Genomic DNA, 13304 nt, shown 5'->3' on the forward strand with positions numbered 1-13304 from the left:
GATTTTGATCCAATTAGCCACGTTATCTATGTCACCCTGCAGAACGTCGCGATCACTGCTGCTGCTGATTTCCCTATAGAGTATACAGTCATCAGCGAACAATCGTATTTTGGAATTGACACATTCCGCAAGGTCATTCACGTAACAAAGAAACAGAGGAGGACCAAGCACGCTACCCTGAGGTACTCCGGATGTGACGCGAGTTTCTTCTGAGATTTTGTGCCCAACACGAACCTGCTGGGTTCTATCTTGTAGGAAGGCCTTCGTCCATAGTAGTACTCTTTTATCAATATTTAGTTTTCCAATTTTATCTAACAATCTGTCATGGGGAACCCTGTCGAAGGCTTTTGAGAAGTCGAGTATAACTGCATCTATTTCTTTACCTTTGTCTAAGCAGTCTGATATTTCCTGGCAGAGTCCAAGTAGTTGGGTTTCGCATGAGTACCCTTTGCGAAAGCCATGTTGGTATTTAAATAGCCAGTCCTTATCCTCCCAGAAGTCACGTAGATATTTTGCGACCTTCTTCTCCATTAGTTTACAGGTTACAGACGTTAGGCTAATCGGGCGATAGTTCTCTACACTGCTATTGGTCCCACCCTTAAAAATTGGTATTACATAAGCCTTCCTCCAATCATCGGGGATTTGATGATTATTTAACGTAATGTTAAAAATGGTGCGCAGATACGGTATCATTGCCTCTGACCCTAATTTGAGTGCGTCTCACAAGGATGGACAGGTGGGAAGAGCTGGAAATCAGGAAGAATTTAAAAAGGGGTCATTTGGTTAACGATTTATTGTTTGAATACCTCTCCCCAATCCTGGAAGTACCCCTTTCCTTCACAGAAAGACCCAACAATCCCCCCTTCACTGTGAACCCACCAATCACTTTTCCTGAGGCTTAACACCCCTCTCCCCATCAATGACAATTGCAACCCCTCCTTCTCCCCCTCCCTCATGAATGGTATATAAATGGACTGCGACTTGATTGATTTTTACCTGATGATGACACGTAAGCATTGAAACTAGTTGTACAAAAATAAAGAACAGTGGAAAGATACATTATGTTCTTCATTTAATGAACATGAACTGCCACCAAGTTTAGCCGGGAAGAATTGAGAATTGACATCCTCACATCAATCTACAGTCCACGGTTATTCATCACATGCCCAAAGAATGACAACAAACTGGCTCAAATGTTTTAAATCTTATTTATTCCTCATAAATATTGTTAACAAATTTCATTCGTCCATCGTTTCTAACAAATACATAATGAAAAACACTGTACACACACACATTTTAACCTTTTGCCCCTTTTATTGCATTGGAAATGTGACCTCAAGGCACATACATTGCTCCCCTCAACAATGAGGCGAGGGAGAAACATGGCCCATCCACTGAAACTGTGTTCATCCCGAGGGATGAGACGGATTTTCTTCATAGCGAGCCCCTTCACTAGCAAAAAGGGGAGCCCCAGGAGCCTCCAACCATTATGTTAGTACCTGCTCTTCACCACTTACATTAAGGATTATGATTCTGACTTTATGGGGCAGCTGATTACAAGGCAGGAAAAACATTGTCCCCCATTCCAAAAATATTAGCAATGAGCAACTTTGGATACACCATCATCTCATTCCTTCACAAAGTAAAAAATTATTACGACTGAAAAGAGTATCTTATATGTACTGTTAAATATGGTTAGTTGCCTTTAAATGATATTGATTTTTTTAAAATCATCAAATAAAAATTGTGAATAACTATCACAATTTACTTCATTCCCTCCTTTGTCCATCCACTTGACTCCCTACACCTAATTCATACCGCCTATACACACCCCCCCTTGAAACCCAATGCTGAGATTCTCATTTACACCCACCAGTCATAAGTTATATTACACCCACAATTAATGTTTATTTTTTCAAAGGCGTCGCCACTTTCCATTGATGCATGAACTCTGGAATGCTTACCAGAGGGGATTGGTTCCCATTTAACAAAACCTAAGATATATATCAACTTATCCTATGGAAGAAAAGGGCCCAGTCATACTTCAGTTTCTACATTTTAAGTTCTTACTCCATAAGCACCTTTGCAACGGACAGCCAATCTCATGCACACACTCAAAAAAACTTTCTCAGAACAGCATGAAAGAACATTAAAAACTTATAATGAATAAGAAGCAATCCAGTGCACAATACTGCTGAATACTTGATGAACACCAAGCAAATGTTGCTTATAATCATTGATTTCACAGCTCCCATGAGGAGATGCCATGTGATCACGGACACACATCATAATATGAATGGTAGATTTCAACTACATGCAAACGCATGCCCTTGCACCAATTTCAACATGTTTGGAAAGAATCAAATTCTTAAGCTATCCATGGAATGGGATCCGTCAATATAATGCTAAAAAATAAATAATTAAGAAATAAGTACCTAGTCTCATTTGGCATTAAAACAACATTTAATATGAAAAACCTAGTTTCATGAGTATCTCGTCCTAAGCTTTATTGCCGTTTTCTATTTTACTACCACATTTAATAAATCTTCAAAGGGGGAAGTATAGATAAGAATCAAATATATACCAATAATATGGCAATTATTTCAAAATATCATCAATACAACACAATTTTTACAGATTATTTCATGAGCATATTTCCTTGGGTGGCACCCATGAAAGACAAAAACAAATTTACTCTCCTTGCCTCTGGGACAACACCCCCAGCACCTACTCACTCCATTCAGTCACTGCTACAATTGCACACTACTGCCAATCCTACTCCCTCCCTTCACCTAGGCTAAATTTCTCGAATCCACCTATCACGATTTTTTTCCAGAGAGCCTACATTGAAAATGTGCCATTAACTTAGCCAATGTTTGGCTAGGTGAGAACAAGAAAAAAACATCAAGTACTCACTAGGAAAAAACAATCAGTAAAGTGAGTACCCTTCATTATTTTTATGCAAAAGTAAGAGCAGAACTGCAGCAGTGAGCAATTGCCGACACCTATGACATACGTTCAAAGGAAACCCAATGGTACGGAGTTGTGAGAAAACAGAGAGGGCGGCCAAGGGGACTATGGAGTGAATGCAGCTATGGAAAATCATTCCTCCATATACCACAAGCAAAATTAATTCACAAAATTGAAAATACTTAATGATGCAATGCAATTATTCATAACATATAACCTTTGGAGTGGGACAAAATCTTATCAAGTGGCCACAACTAAATTGGAATTCCACAATGTTCAAGACTCATGCCTGATGAACATTTGGAGGCGGGTGCTGTTTTCTGAAACCTTTGCCACCTGTCATCATGTGATGCATTGGACTGCTATACATCCCCCGCGATGGTGATGACCTCCAACTCACTCCATCCTACTGTCCACTGCCTCCTTCACTAGCTGTCATCACTTCCACACCCCCCCCCAACTGGAAATACTCTGCAAAATATCACTCGACTCAGTTTGCTACAATTCAGAAGTGGATATCGCACATGCAAGAGCACCTACATTACATTTTTGACTACCTCAACTAATGCCCCTCCACAGGAATGCCTATAATTTGTTCCAGAGGCACAATTTCCCATTTCTCATTCTTAAGTCATTCCCATTGGGTGAAATGACATGCCTGAAAGAGATTTGTGCAAATTGGAGTGACAAGAGATCTAGCGTTCCGGTGGTCATTTCTTGGTGGTGATGGGAGAGATTAGTTGGATATGATACACGCAGATTGAAGAAAAATAGACTCAGTGGGTTGGACTTGAAGGCTACCTTGGGGAAATGTTATACATTACACTTGGAGTTTTAAGAGGGGCATTTCCCCACTCAATATGGACACTTGTGACAGGAAATAGATTCCTTACATGATAACCTGATGGTACTCATTCCAGAACACAAGAATGGGATTCACATGAAGGAATTAAAAACATTATCAATTACTGCATGCAGTAAAAAAACATTTCTTTTGATAAACTCAATCACTGCATCCAATTTCTGATCACTGCACTGACTCTTCAAATGAGGGGACACACATTTTATGGAGGTCACAGGTCATGGAAATATCAGTAAGTCATACAGTTGACATGACCATAGTCCAATTATCACTTAACATACATAATTTCTCTAAAAAGTCTTTTATAAGGCTATCAAAAATATAGTCGCCAAAACTCGATATGTGATTCCAGTAAAGCCTCGTCATTTTGAAGGTGAATAGACCAAAAATATGAAGCATTATCGTCAAAGTTTAAGAATAGTATTAATAACAATTTGATAATTTATTTTTTGAAACAAAACTTAAGAACATATCTTGCTCAGGATCTCATCTATTAATTACACATGTGAGAAAACTTAATAAGCCAAAATTTTAGTATGTCTCGTAAGAAAATTTTGAGCAAGAAGTACTTTGGCATAAAATTTACAAAACTAGATACCTAAAACCATAGCCTTAAGTTATCCCTGGAGTATGATATGGCAAAGCAGCATATTGCTTGCTTGCTGTTTGTCAACTCAATTCACAAACTACAATGGGGTTAGTTGGAGTGGAGGGCAAATATTGTTAAAGTGTCTTTTTCATCATCCATCTCCTGATTTCATTAAAATATTCCCAGGGAATAAGCATTCCTCTCTTGGTCAGCTGGGCCATGATCCACCCAGAATATTACCTGAACCATGGATCACTCTCTTAATTCAGCAACGCTGCATCGTTAGTTACATCAAAGGCTCAGACGGTAACACAATCATCCAAAAACTTGATCCATTAACATTTTTGATTGCCACTAGTAGGCAATTTTTTCTAAAGCTGGTTCTTTGCGAACAAGTTTTACTGCACAAGACAGCTGTAAAATTAAGTATTTGTTTTTGTTGTAAAAGGATATCTTCAACATCACTCATGAATTCTATTCAAAATATTCTCCTGGTGAGTCTGATAGTGAGGGGATTTCAATCAATGCACTACTGACACCCATGGTCCATCAATAAGGCACACCACTGGGAGACCCGAGTGCAGGGACGGACGACGCCTAGAGAGACACATGGGTGGAAAAGGCACTTCCGCTTCTTGTCAGATGCAGGTTAATTTCCACGTGGTCCTATGTGAACCCCCCAAAAGGATGCCATCTCCACCCTCCCTCCCACAGCCAAGCAGTGAACAACCCAAAAGAATCATTCACAATCGCTCTCTCTTCCTTGAGCAGCCCGATCCACTTTGAACTAAATGAATTTGCATTCGCCAGAATCAAATTCTGTTATCACCAAACTCACACCTCAAAAGTTAAGCTCATAGATTAGTTATAGAGAGAGCAATAACTACTACCAGTGCAAAATTATTCTTGTGGCTCAGTTAACATTTTCTACATCCACCCCATAAGCTAATCTCCGCCACAGAAACTTAAATAAGGTGGGCCCCACAATGAGGAATCCATAGCAATGCGGGAGTTTGGAGTGTGAGTTATTATGACATATGTCCACTGGGAATCCCGATTCAGCTCTGCATGAGAAAACATTTTGAATATCCACAGCAACAATTTTCTCTTGTATTATGCACAGAAAATCATTGATGCAACCTCATAATCATTTAAGTCATGCATGAGAGATTCTGCTTACATTTTAATCATCACTTAGTGAATTTTAAATTATGAATTAATTATGCCAAAAGACGTTACCAGATGAGGAATCAGCACATTTGTCTGAATGAGTACGTGAAAAAATTGATGTCTTTTTCATGTGTGCATGCAAACTTTTCTACATGCATAAAAATGAATAGAAATAGTAAATTTTTAGAAATATTTATACCCTAAACAAGTTAGTGAGCAAGCTGACTTCAAATTTCACTTGATATGCATTTTAAGATGGCCCTCCTACGCATGATCCTGCCACTTTGACAATGAAGTGCTCCCAGTTTGAATGACACATTAGTTCAGATTTGATTGAATCAAAATAACGAGGGTTTACTGTGAATTATGAATTGATATGACAATGAAGAGGTTCCAACATACACTGCTGCCATTAATTACTTACATATTATATGCAATTAAAGTAACATGGTAATATACAAATGCCAACACTAACCAAAGGACCAGTTGAAGTAAATTTTTCTGTTTGTTCACTCCAAATGGTCATCATTTCACAAACTTACTATGATGAGTAACAGCTACACCACATAAAACAAATGGACCTATTTTTTTATACTATTCCCTGACTCAGGTGGTTAAATTAATATATTATTCATATTATTCAAACAATTAAGAGAAAGTTTTAAGGATTCCTAATAAACATAGCCAAAAATTCACTGATTTTTATGGGCATATGTGAATCAAAAAATGTTTGCTTTGGTAGCATGAAATTTAGATTAGTATGAAATACCCATTTCTAAATCAAAGTATGAGGTAATACAGTTAAAAAAGATGGATTTAATTTTTGAGCTATCAAAAAAACCTTCAGAAACACAAGTATGAATCCAATTATAACAAAAATGGGAGAGAAAATACAACCCTCATCAATCATTGCTTCATTCCAGTATAAGTGATGAACCATGACTTATGAAAATCATCGCAAAAATCAACTGTAATCCATTTCTGTCTGTAATAATCACAGGAAATATTTGTTTTTGTACCACCTAGCTATGGTTACACTTCACCATCAGCAAATATATAATAAAATATTTTTAATAAAGTGATCAACAACAGAATATCATTAAATAAAACTAACAGAACTTCAAGAATTTTTCAGCTCTTAAACTATTTCGTAATGTACAACAGAGTAGAACTGACTCTTCGTGTTATCATGGCTGAGAGGCTATTGTAATGACAGAGTAAAAGCCTAAAACACATCTCTCCCCAAAGTTTATTAAATATCACAAACTGTTTTTTCTTAATACAGCAAAATTTTCGACCAAACCTATAAATCATTCAAATTTTATAGTAAAGGCCACTTAATGATTGGAATGTAGGTAATTACTACCTGTATGTTTCTGAAATTCTAACAGTAATTTATATAAATAAGCCACCAAACACAGCCTATGAGATACTGCCAAACCTCAGCACAGCCAGTCAGTCATTTCTGAAGTCCCCCTCTCACCGGAAACCCCTGCAAAAAGAAATTACTCCCTGATATTATCAAATCCATTTTCATCAATTATCAACAATGCAGACTTCATTTAAATTTCAAAAACATTGAATAAGCAGAAAGGGTGAGCCACACTTGGATGCTCAAAGAGGCTCATTATTTCATGGACGTTTTTATTCTAATAATGAAATTATCATGTCTGGATGTTTAGCTACGTGTCTACAAGAACTAATGTGAATATCAGTACAAACCTGTCTTGGACTATCTCCCATTTGCTTCCAAAATTTGCTCATGATGGAATTATGGCATTCCACCGCCAATGTGCTCAATTTAAAGTTAACAATAGAAAAATTTGCTATCAAAAGTTCACCAGTAATCAGAAGGAATCAATTCAGTGGACACAATTTTTCTTCTCTGCGATGCAATACATTACGCCTGGGCATGCGTCAATGCCTGGGATCAATTTACAGAGCCATACAGCCATACTCATTACAAATAACCATCCATTAAAGAATAAAACATGCTCACCACGAAGCACCATACAGATTGAACAGAGTATGCACTGTGGCCCATAAAGATTCTAGTCAAACGGTCTAGGCCTGCGAATGGAAAGGGAGAATTACCATTTCTTCCTTATGTCATCCCATCTCCTGTGGCCGTGTCTGCTTCTTGCCAAATTCATGTATCACAGATTAAATTCTCACAGAGGGTCATCTATGAGATATCGAACTCATTCAAAGGAGATGTTTTAACTGTTTTTTATTAACATTGCAACTGTCATCCGAATCATATTGTTTTTCAATTTCAAAGAGATATGAAGAGGGCATTTCTTAGCATGATGGAAGTGTGGAAAAAAGTGTGTTTCTAAAGACAATCCGGCTCCAAAGAAGGTAAGATGGTAAAATGAGCAGACAAGGTGATGGCCATGATTTTTTGTGATGCATGCATACATCGATTACTTGCACAACGGATAAATGAAGAAAATATCAAGAAAATGCACAGGGGCACACCTGTACAATTTCAATGGTGGAAATTATGGAATTGAAGTTCGAATTATTAAAACAACCACCTCATTTGCCAGATTTGCCTCGAGTGACTTTTTTAAATTCCAAACTTAAAGAAAAATGGCTTGGCTTAAAAATGATTCACTTGGAACAAGGAGGTAATCGCCAACAAGTGCCCCCATTTTGAGCACCTTTCGAAATCCTACTTCTTGGACGGCTTGAAAAATTTGGAGAAACACTGGGACAAGGGTATTCAGCTCAAAGGAGATTATATTGAAAAATAAAAAAAAATTAACTAATTTAATTTTTTGCTCTATTTCTTTTCAAAGGCTTAATGAACAAGTGAAAGTTTTATTGGTCATAATAAAATAAATGCCACATTATCAAATTTTACACCAAATATCCTTTGGCTCAAAGATTATATTGGAACTTACACCAGCAATGGATTCCATTTCACTCAATTTTAATTAAAGAAAAATTCTATTACTTGAATATGCCTAAATGCTCATTTCTCAGAGTTAACAAATAATAAATTTATGAAACCTGTTAAAATGATCATGAATGAAAGAAAAAGTTTTCCAAACAATATCCTGTGAAATATTAACCAGTGCAAGGATTGTAACACGATTTATCATGGATACTCCTGCGAAAACAATCTCCTAAAACTCATAAATTAACTTCCGGGTTAGAGAAATGTGTTCCAGGCCACAATTAATCAGCCCAGAAAAAGAAGGCCACTCGAGTCTTTGATTCCCTCATTCAAGATACTCGGTACATTTGAGAGATGGTTTGAGGACTTACCTCCAAGTAGCAGCTTTCAGGTTCGTCAGATATGGAGTCTGAAGTATTCGGGGTGTGGTTTCCATCACTCTAACCAATAAGTTGTCAAGGTAATCTTCTAGGTCATGCATTCTTAATTCTTGCCTGCTCAAACTGGATTGCAGATTCATAATCATCTCAATCAAGTCCTGGAAAATCAGATTTCATTGAAACTCCCAAGAGGATGAAGACAATCATGACATTAGAGTGGAGGCATGACAATCAAATCCACGACAAGGGGCAGTCAGGCCTATTGCCATGCAAGGATGCAATGCACACGAGCAAGCATTTCCCAAACTCCAAATTTCCAGACCCAAACAGCCATAACTTTAGAACAGCCACAGATTTCTTTCCCAACATGCAGGTTTCAAAGGTGAAACAAGTCATTTTGATTTCAACAGTTATTATTCATCTTTAATTAGTTTAATGAAAACCGATATCCCTTCACATCTTTAACAAAAACAGCTAGCTACTCTCTTTAAAGCATACATTGCTCTCATTCATACTCTTGCCAGGCAATAAGCCCTTTGGTGACGAGATGCCAATGATGGCCAACCAGCGTCACATGCCTCCAATGGGAGGGAGACATGTGGGTGGAGCATTGGGACACCACATTTTTAACCATGATCATTACACAATTGAAAAAAAGACTCTGTTAAATGATTATCTATTCTGGATGCATTTATTCATTCTTTATTCGAAGAAAATGGTAAAATTATTACAAAAAACAAGGACTTCGTGATAAAATAGTGATAGGTATAGTTTTTTTGTGATAATCTAGCAGATAAATTACTTTTACCAATAAAAACATAGGCCTGGGCTCTGTCATACTGGCTTGTTAAGGAGATGACTTAATATTTCCCAAAAAATCCCCAATTAAGGATAAAATTGGCTGCAACGACTGGTTTTTCACAGATATGGAATCAATAAGGTCTAATACTTGCATAAAAATTTCAGATTTAATGTTGTCTCCTATATGTTCCAAACCCCAGAGCAAAAGTGAAATGGCAGGCTGAATACACAAGGAACTCAAAGAGCATGGATTAGTGGCAAAAATTGACACAGAGCTTTGAAACGGGAAACAGCTCCAGAGTAACCACTTTCCTCAGGAGGACTTATAACCAAGAGGAGGAAGATACACTTCTGAGCATGGGAACGGAAGGACACAGTAAGACAATTTAAAAGCATCCACCATTGAGCACTGAATTAATTCAAGGACTTCACAAACTTTTGTACTAACACAGTATTTAAATAATTAATTATGACGAAAAAGAGGAAAATTTGACGGTCTATTCAGTTTGCAAATGATACCACCGCCAGCGACTCAAGGGAAACCCTGTACTCTGTTGTGGGATAGAGTATTTTATTGCATCAAGTAAACAAGTAAAGGAAGGAATCGGTTCATGAGGTCAAGTTTCCTCAAAGCTCTTTTGAGATCACTACCAAAATGCTGCCAAGGTTGAAGGAGATAAGAGGAACTACAAGGACATACCACTGCAAGCCAAAAAGATACTATGGCAAGAAATTTGAAAACCCCGTACACTTGAGTAATAGTTTGAGTTTTAGAGTCAGTCATACTGCGCCCTTAACTAATACCACAAAACTATGTAAGAGTTCAATTACAGTTCAATGTCCTCGGTGGGATACCTACTCATTGACACTTTACTGGGAAATGCAGGCAAATATCAAAGCTGTGACTAAAGCATTAGATTAATATGCCAATTAAGTAGAAATTTGCATTTTTAAACTTAATATTTATGAAAAATTTAATTTCATCCAATGATTTTTGTTTGCTTCATGGTAGATTATACAAGCTGCAAGTATTTTCTCAATGAGAATCTTATATTTTTACAGAGACTCTGATAATGCTTCCCAATTTCATACAGCCATAGTTCATGGAATATTACTATGAATGCATGAAAATATAGATAAATATAAAGAGACACTGTAACATTTATTTTGATCATTTCAAAGTGTAATAACTAATGAAAAGTATATGCCAAGTATTGAAAATGGGGAATTTTAAGGGATTTTTCAATGTTTATTTTGAAGCCGTACATTCTGAAGCCTAACATTTTTAGTCTTTTGAATTTCAAAATGAAGAGTTGTAACTGTATTTCTCACCTCACTGATCATATTTCAGCATACCCACCATTTTGAATGTCAATTTGATACAAATGGTGTACAAGCAACTCCTTTCTTATTCTTCACCACATTTCAGTGGATCTGATATAAAAATAGGATTTGAGAGTGACAGTGGGCACCATAAATACGAATGAATCTAGAGGCAGAGCCTTGAGCAGAGGATGCCAAACCCCAAAGCCAAGGCGTTGTCATGCCAATTCTTCCATGCCAAATGAAGTACAGTAAAATAAAGAAAAGAATGCAGACAAATTGCCACATTCATGCTTGGAATTGCACTCACTATAGCAGACATAGGAGAGAATTTCCACTAAGGCTAGGAGAAGCATAAATTTTCAAACTTAGGTGGGAAATTCACAAAAATTTTCAAACTTAGGTGGGAAATTCACTAAAAATTATTACCTCTCTCGACTTCCCTTCATACTTCTGAAGGATTTCAAGCGGGAGTCTGTGATTTGACTTTGGAGAGACTCCTTTCGCTTCATCGCCAATTATTATTCGTTCTGCTGGGGTATCATTGTGGTCCACAGGCGGCTTGTTTTCAGAGAACAAATCAGTAAATTTTGATTCTGTTAAATGAATGAGAATATCAACTGGTTACACAGCCGAATGGAGACATCAACACGCAAGCAAAATATAAAATCAGCCACACAATGCAAACAGTTTAAACATAGAATTAATAAATGGTTGATTGATTGATTCATTGGTTATATTTTAAAGTGATAAAAGTAAAATATAAATGGGAAATCAATTAATATACATTCTCTAAAAATACACTTTCAGTACCACAGGGAGTGCACCATACTGAATTTTTTAAAAGTATTATCATACTAGTGAAGGCTGCATGCTTCAAGGTTTCATTGCCTGTGCCAAGCTGCTTCCTGCTGACAACACTTTCACCAATGTTACCAATGGCATCTTCACTTCAGCCTCAAGCTGCCAGCTATTAAGTTGGCTGGACTGTTGTCAGCAGAAAGCAACAAATGCAGTGAAATGAAGAAGCATGCACCACTCACAATCCTCATGCCACAAGAGCCTTTGCATCGTCGATAATACTAGCTGGTGTTATGATCATATATAAATAACTCAGTTCCGCAAGATGATGAGAATGCTATTTTGGCCATTGAAAGTATTTATACCCAAGACAAATGTAATATATCCAAGAAAAGAACAAAACGGAATGCACACAATACACAAAAACTGGACTCCTAACAATGAATAAAGAATGCCAATGCCTGGTCAACGTAAACTTATACTTCTAATTGGTGGCAATGCACTTGTATGTTGCAAAATGAGAAATTCTTTCATCATTATTTCAAATAAAAATGCAAGAATTGGGGGAAGTTCCATCACCTGGAAAGTTAATGTCAATGCTGAATGTAAACTACAAAGTATTGTATTCAGTAATTTTTCCAGACATCTGCCAGTTTTATAATTACTTATTGACGATTTTGAATAGTACAATAGGAAACAAAAGTCTTTCTATTTCATAAGAATTGTATTTTTCCATGCAGTTTTATTGCTATGAACATGATTAGATTGTTCATGTGAAGTCACACATACATGTACTTCCAAGACATGAGGACAGCCTACACATTGTGGATTTATTTAAGGCTAATACTTATAGAGTTACTAGTATAAATTATTTATTTATTAATCCTTAGTGCAAATTAAGCACTTTTTGGCCTTAACATCGGAATATTAACAGTGAAAACAATGGAGATGATTAAAAACACCCAAGCCCTAGGTGGAGGAAAACCCGCCCAGGTGGGAATCGAACCCACGGCCCTTGGATTGGCAAACAAGGACATTACCCTGCCACTACCGAGGCCAGCTAAACTGCTACGTGGCTCAGGTCATTACTGTGCAGGACTTATTTAAAGAAATAGAATGTATGTATACATGGAACATGCTGCTAAGTCATTAAACATTGATACATAAAATATCAATGGCCAAGGTACCGAGGAAGTGCTTGCACACAATGCATTATACTACCTGGATCAAAAAGTTCCCGGAATAACCACCGTGTGGCGCTCCCATCGTTCCGATTTGAGTTCTGTTTTTTTTGTTAAATTGGTACATCTGTTTTTGATATTCCCTTTAAATCTTAGTGTCATAACTTGACATTTGCAAAAGTTACGTAGCCAAGAGTACATCTATCTCTGTGTGTGTTGGCGATTTTTTACAATTGCAGAAATGGATCTAAATTTGCAACAACGAACTTGTATTAAATTTTGCGTAAAAAACGGATTTAGTGGCGCACGGACGTTGGAAATG

The 13304-nt window shown here is 37.0% G+C and overlaps 1 protein-coding gene across 2 annotated transcripts in view; it reads right to left on the reverse strand.

The window, feature by feature from the left end:
• Positions 1-1189: 1189 nt before the first annotated feature.
• The window catches only part of Rip11 (Rab11 interacting protein), a 43508-nt gene continuing 31393 nt past the window's right edge, over positions 1190-13304 (reverse strand). For both annotated transcript variants that reach the window (XM_071583996.1, XM_071583997.1), the window contains 3 exons: positions 11430-11596; positions 8868-9034; positions 1190-7083 (listed from right to left, as the gene is read on the reverse strand). In XM_071583996.1, coding sequence (XP_071440097.1) covers positions 7071-7083; positions 8868-9034; positions 11430-11596 — 347 coding nt within the window. In that variant the 3' untranslated portion in view covers positions 1190-7070. The remainder of the gene's footprint in view (positions 7084-8867; positions 9035-11429; positions 11597-13304) is intronic.

This window comes from Hetaerina americana, unplaced genomic scaffold (genome assembly GCF_022747635.1).
Source record: "Hetaerina americana unplaced genomic scaffold, ioHetAmer1.1.p SCAF_16, whole genome shotgun sequence".
Classification (NCBI taxonomy): Eukaryota; Metazoa; Arthropoda; class Insecta; order Odonata; family Calopterygidae; genus Hetaerina; species Hetaerina americana.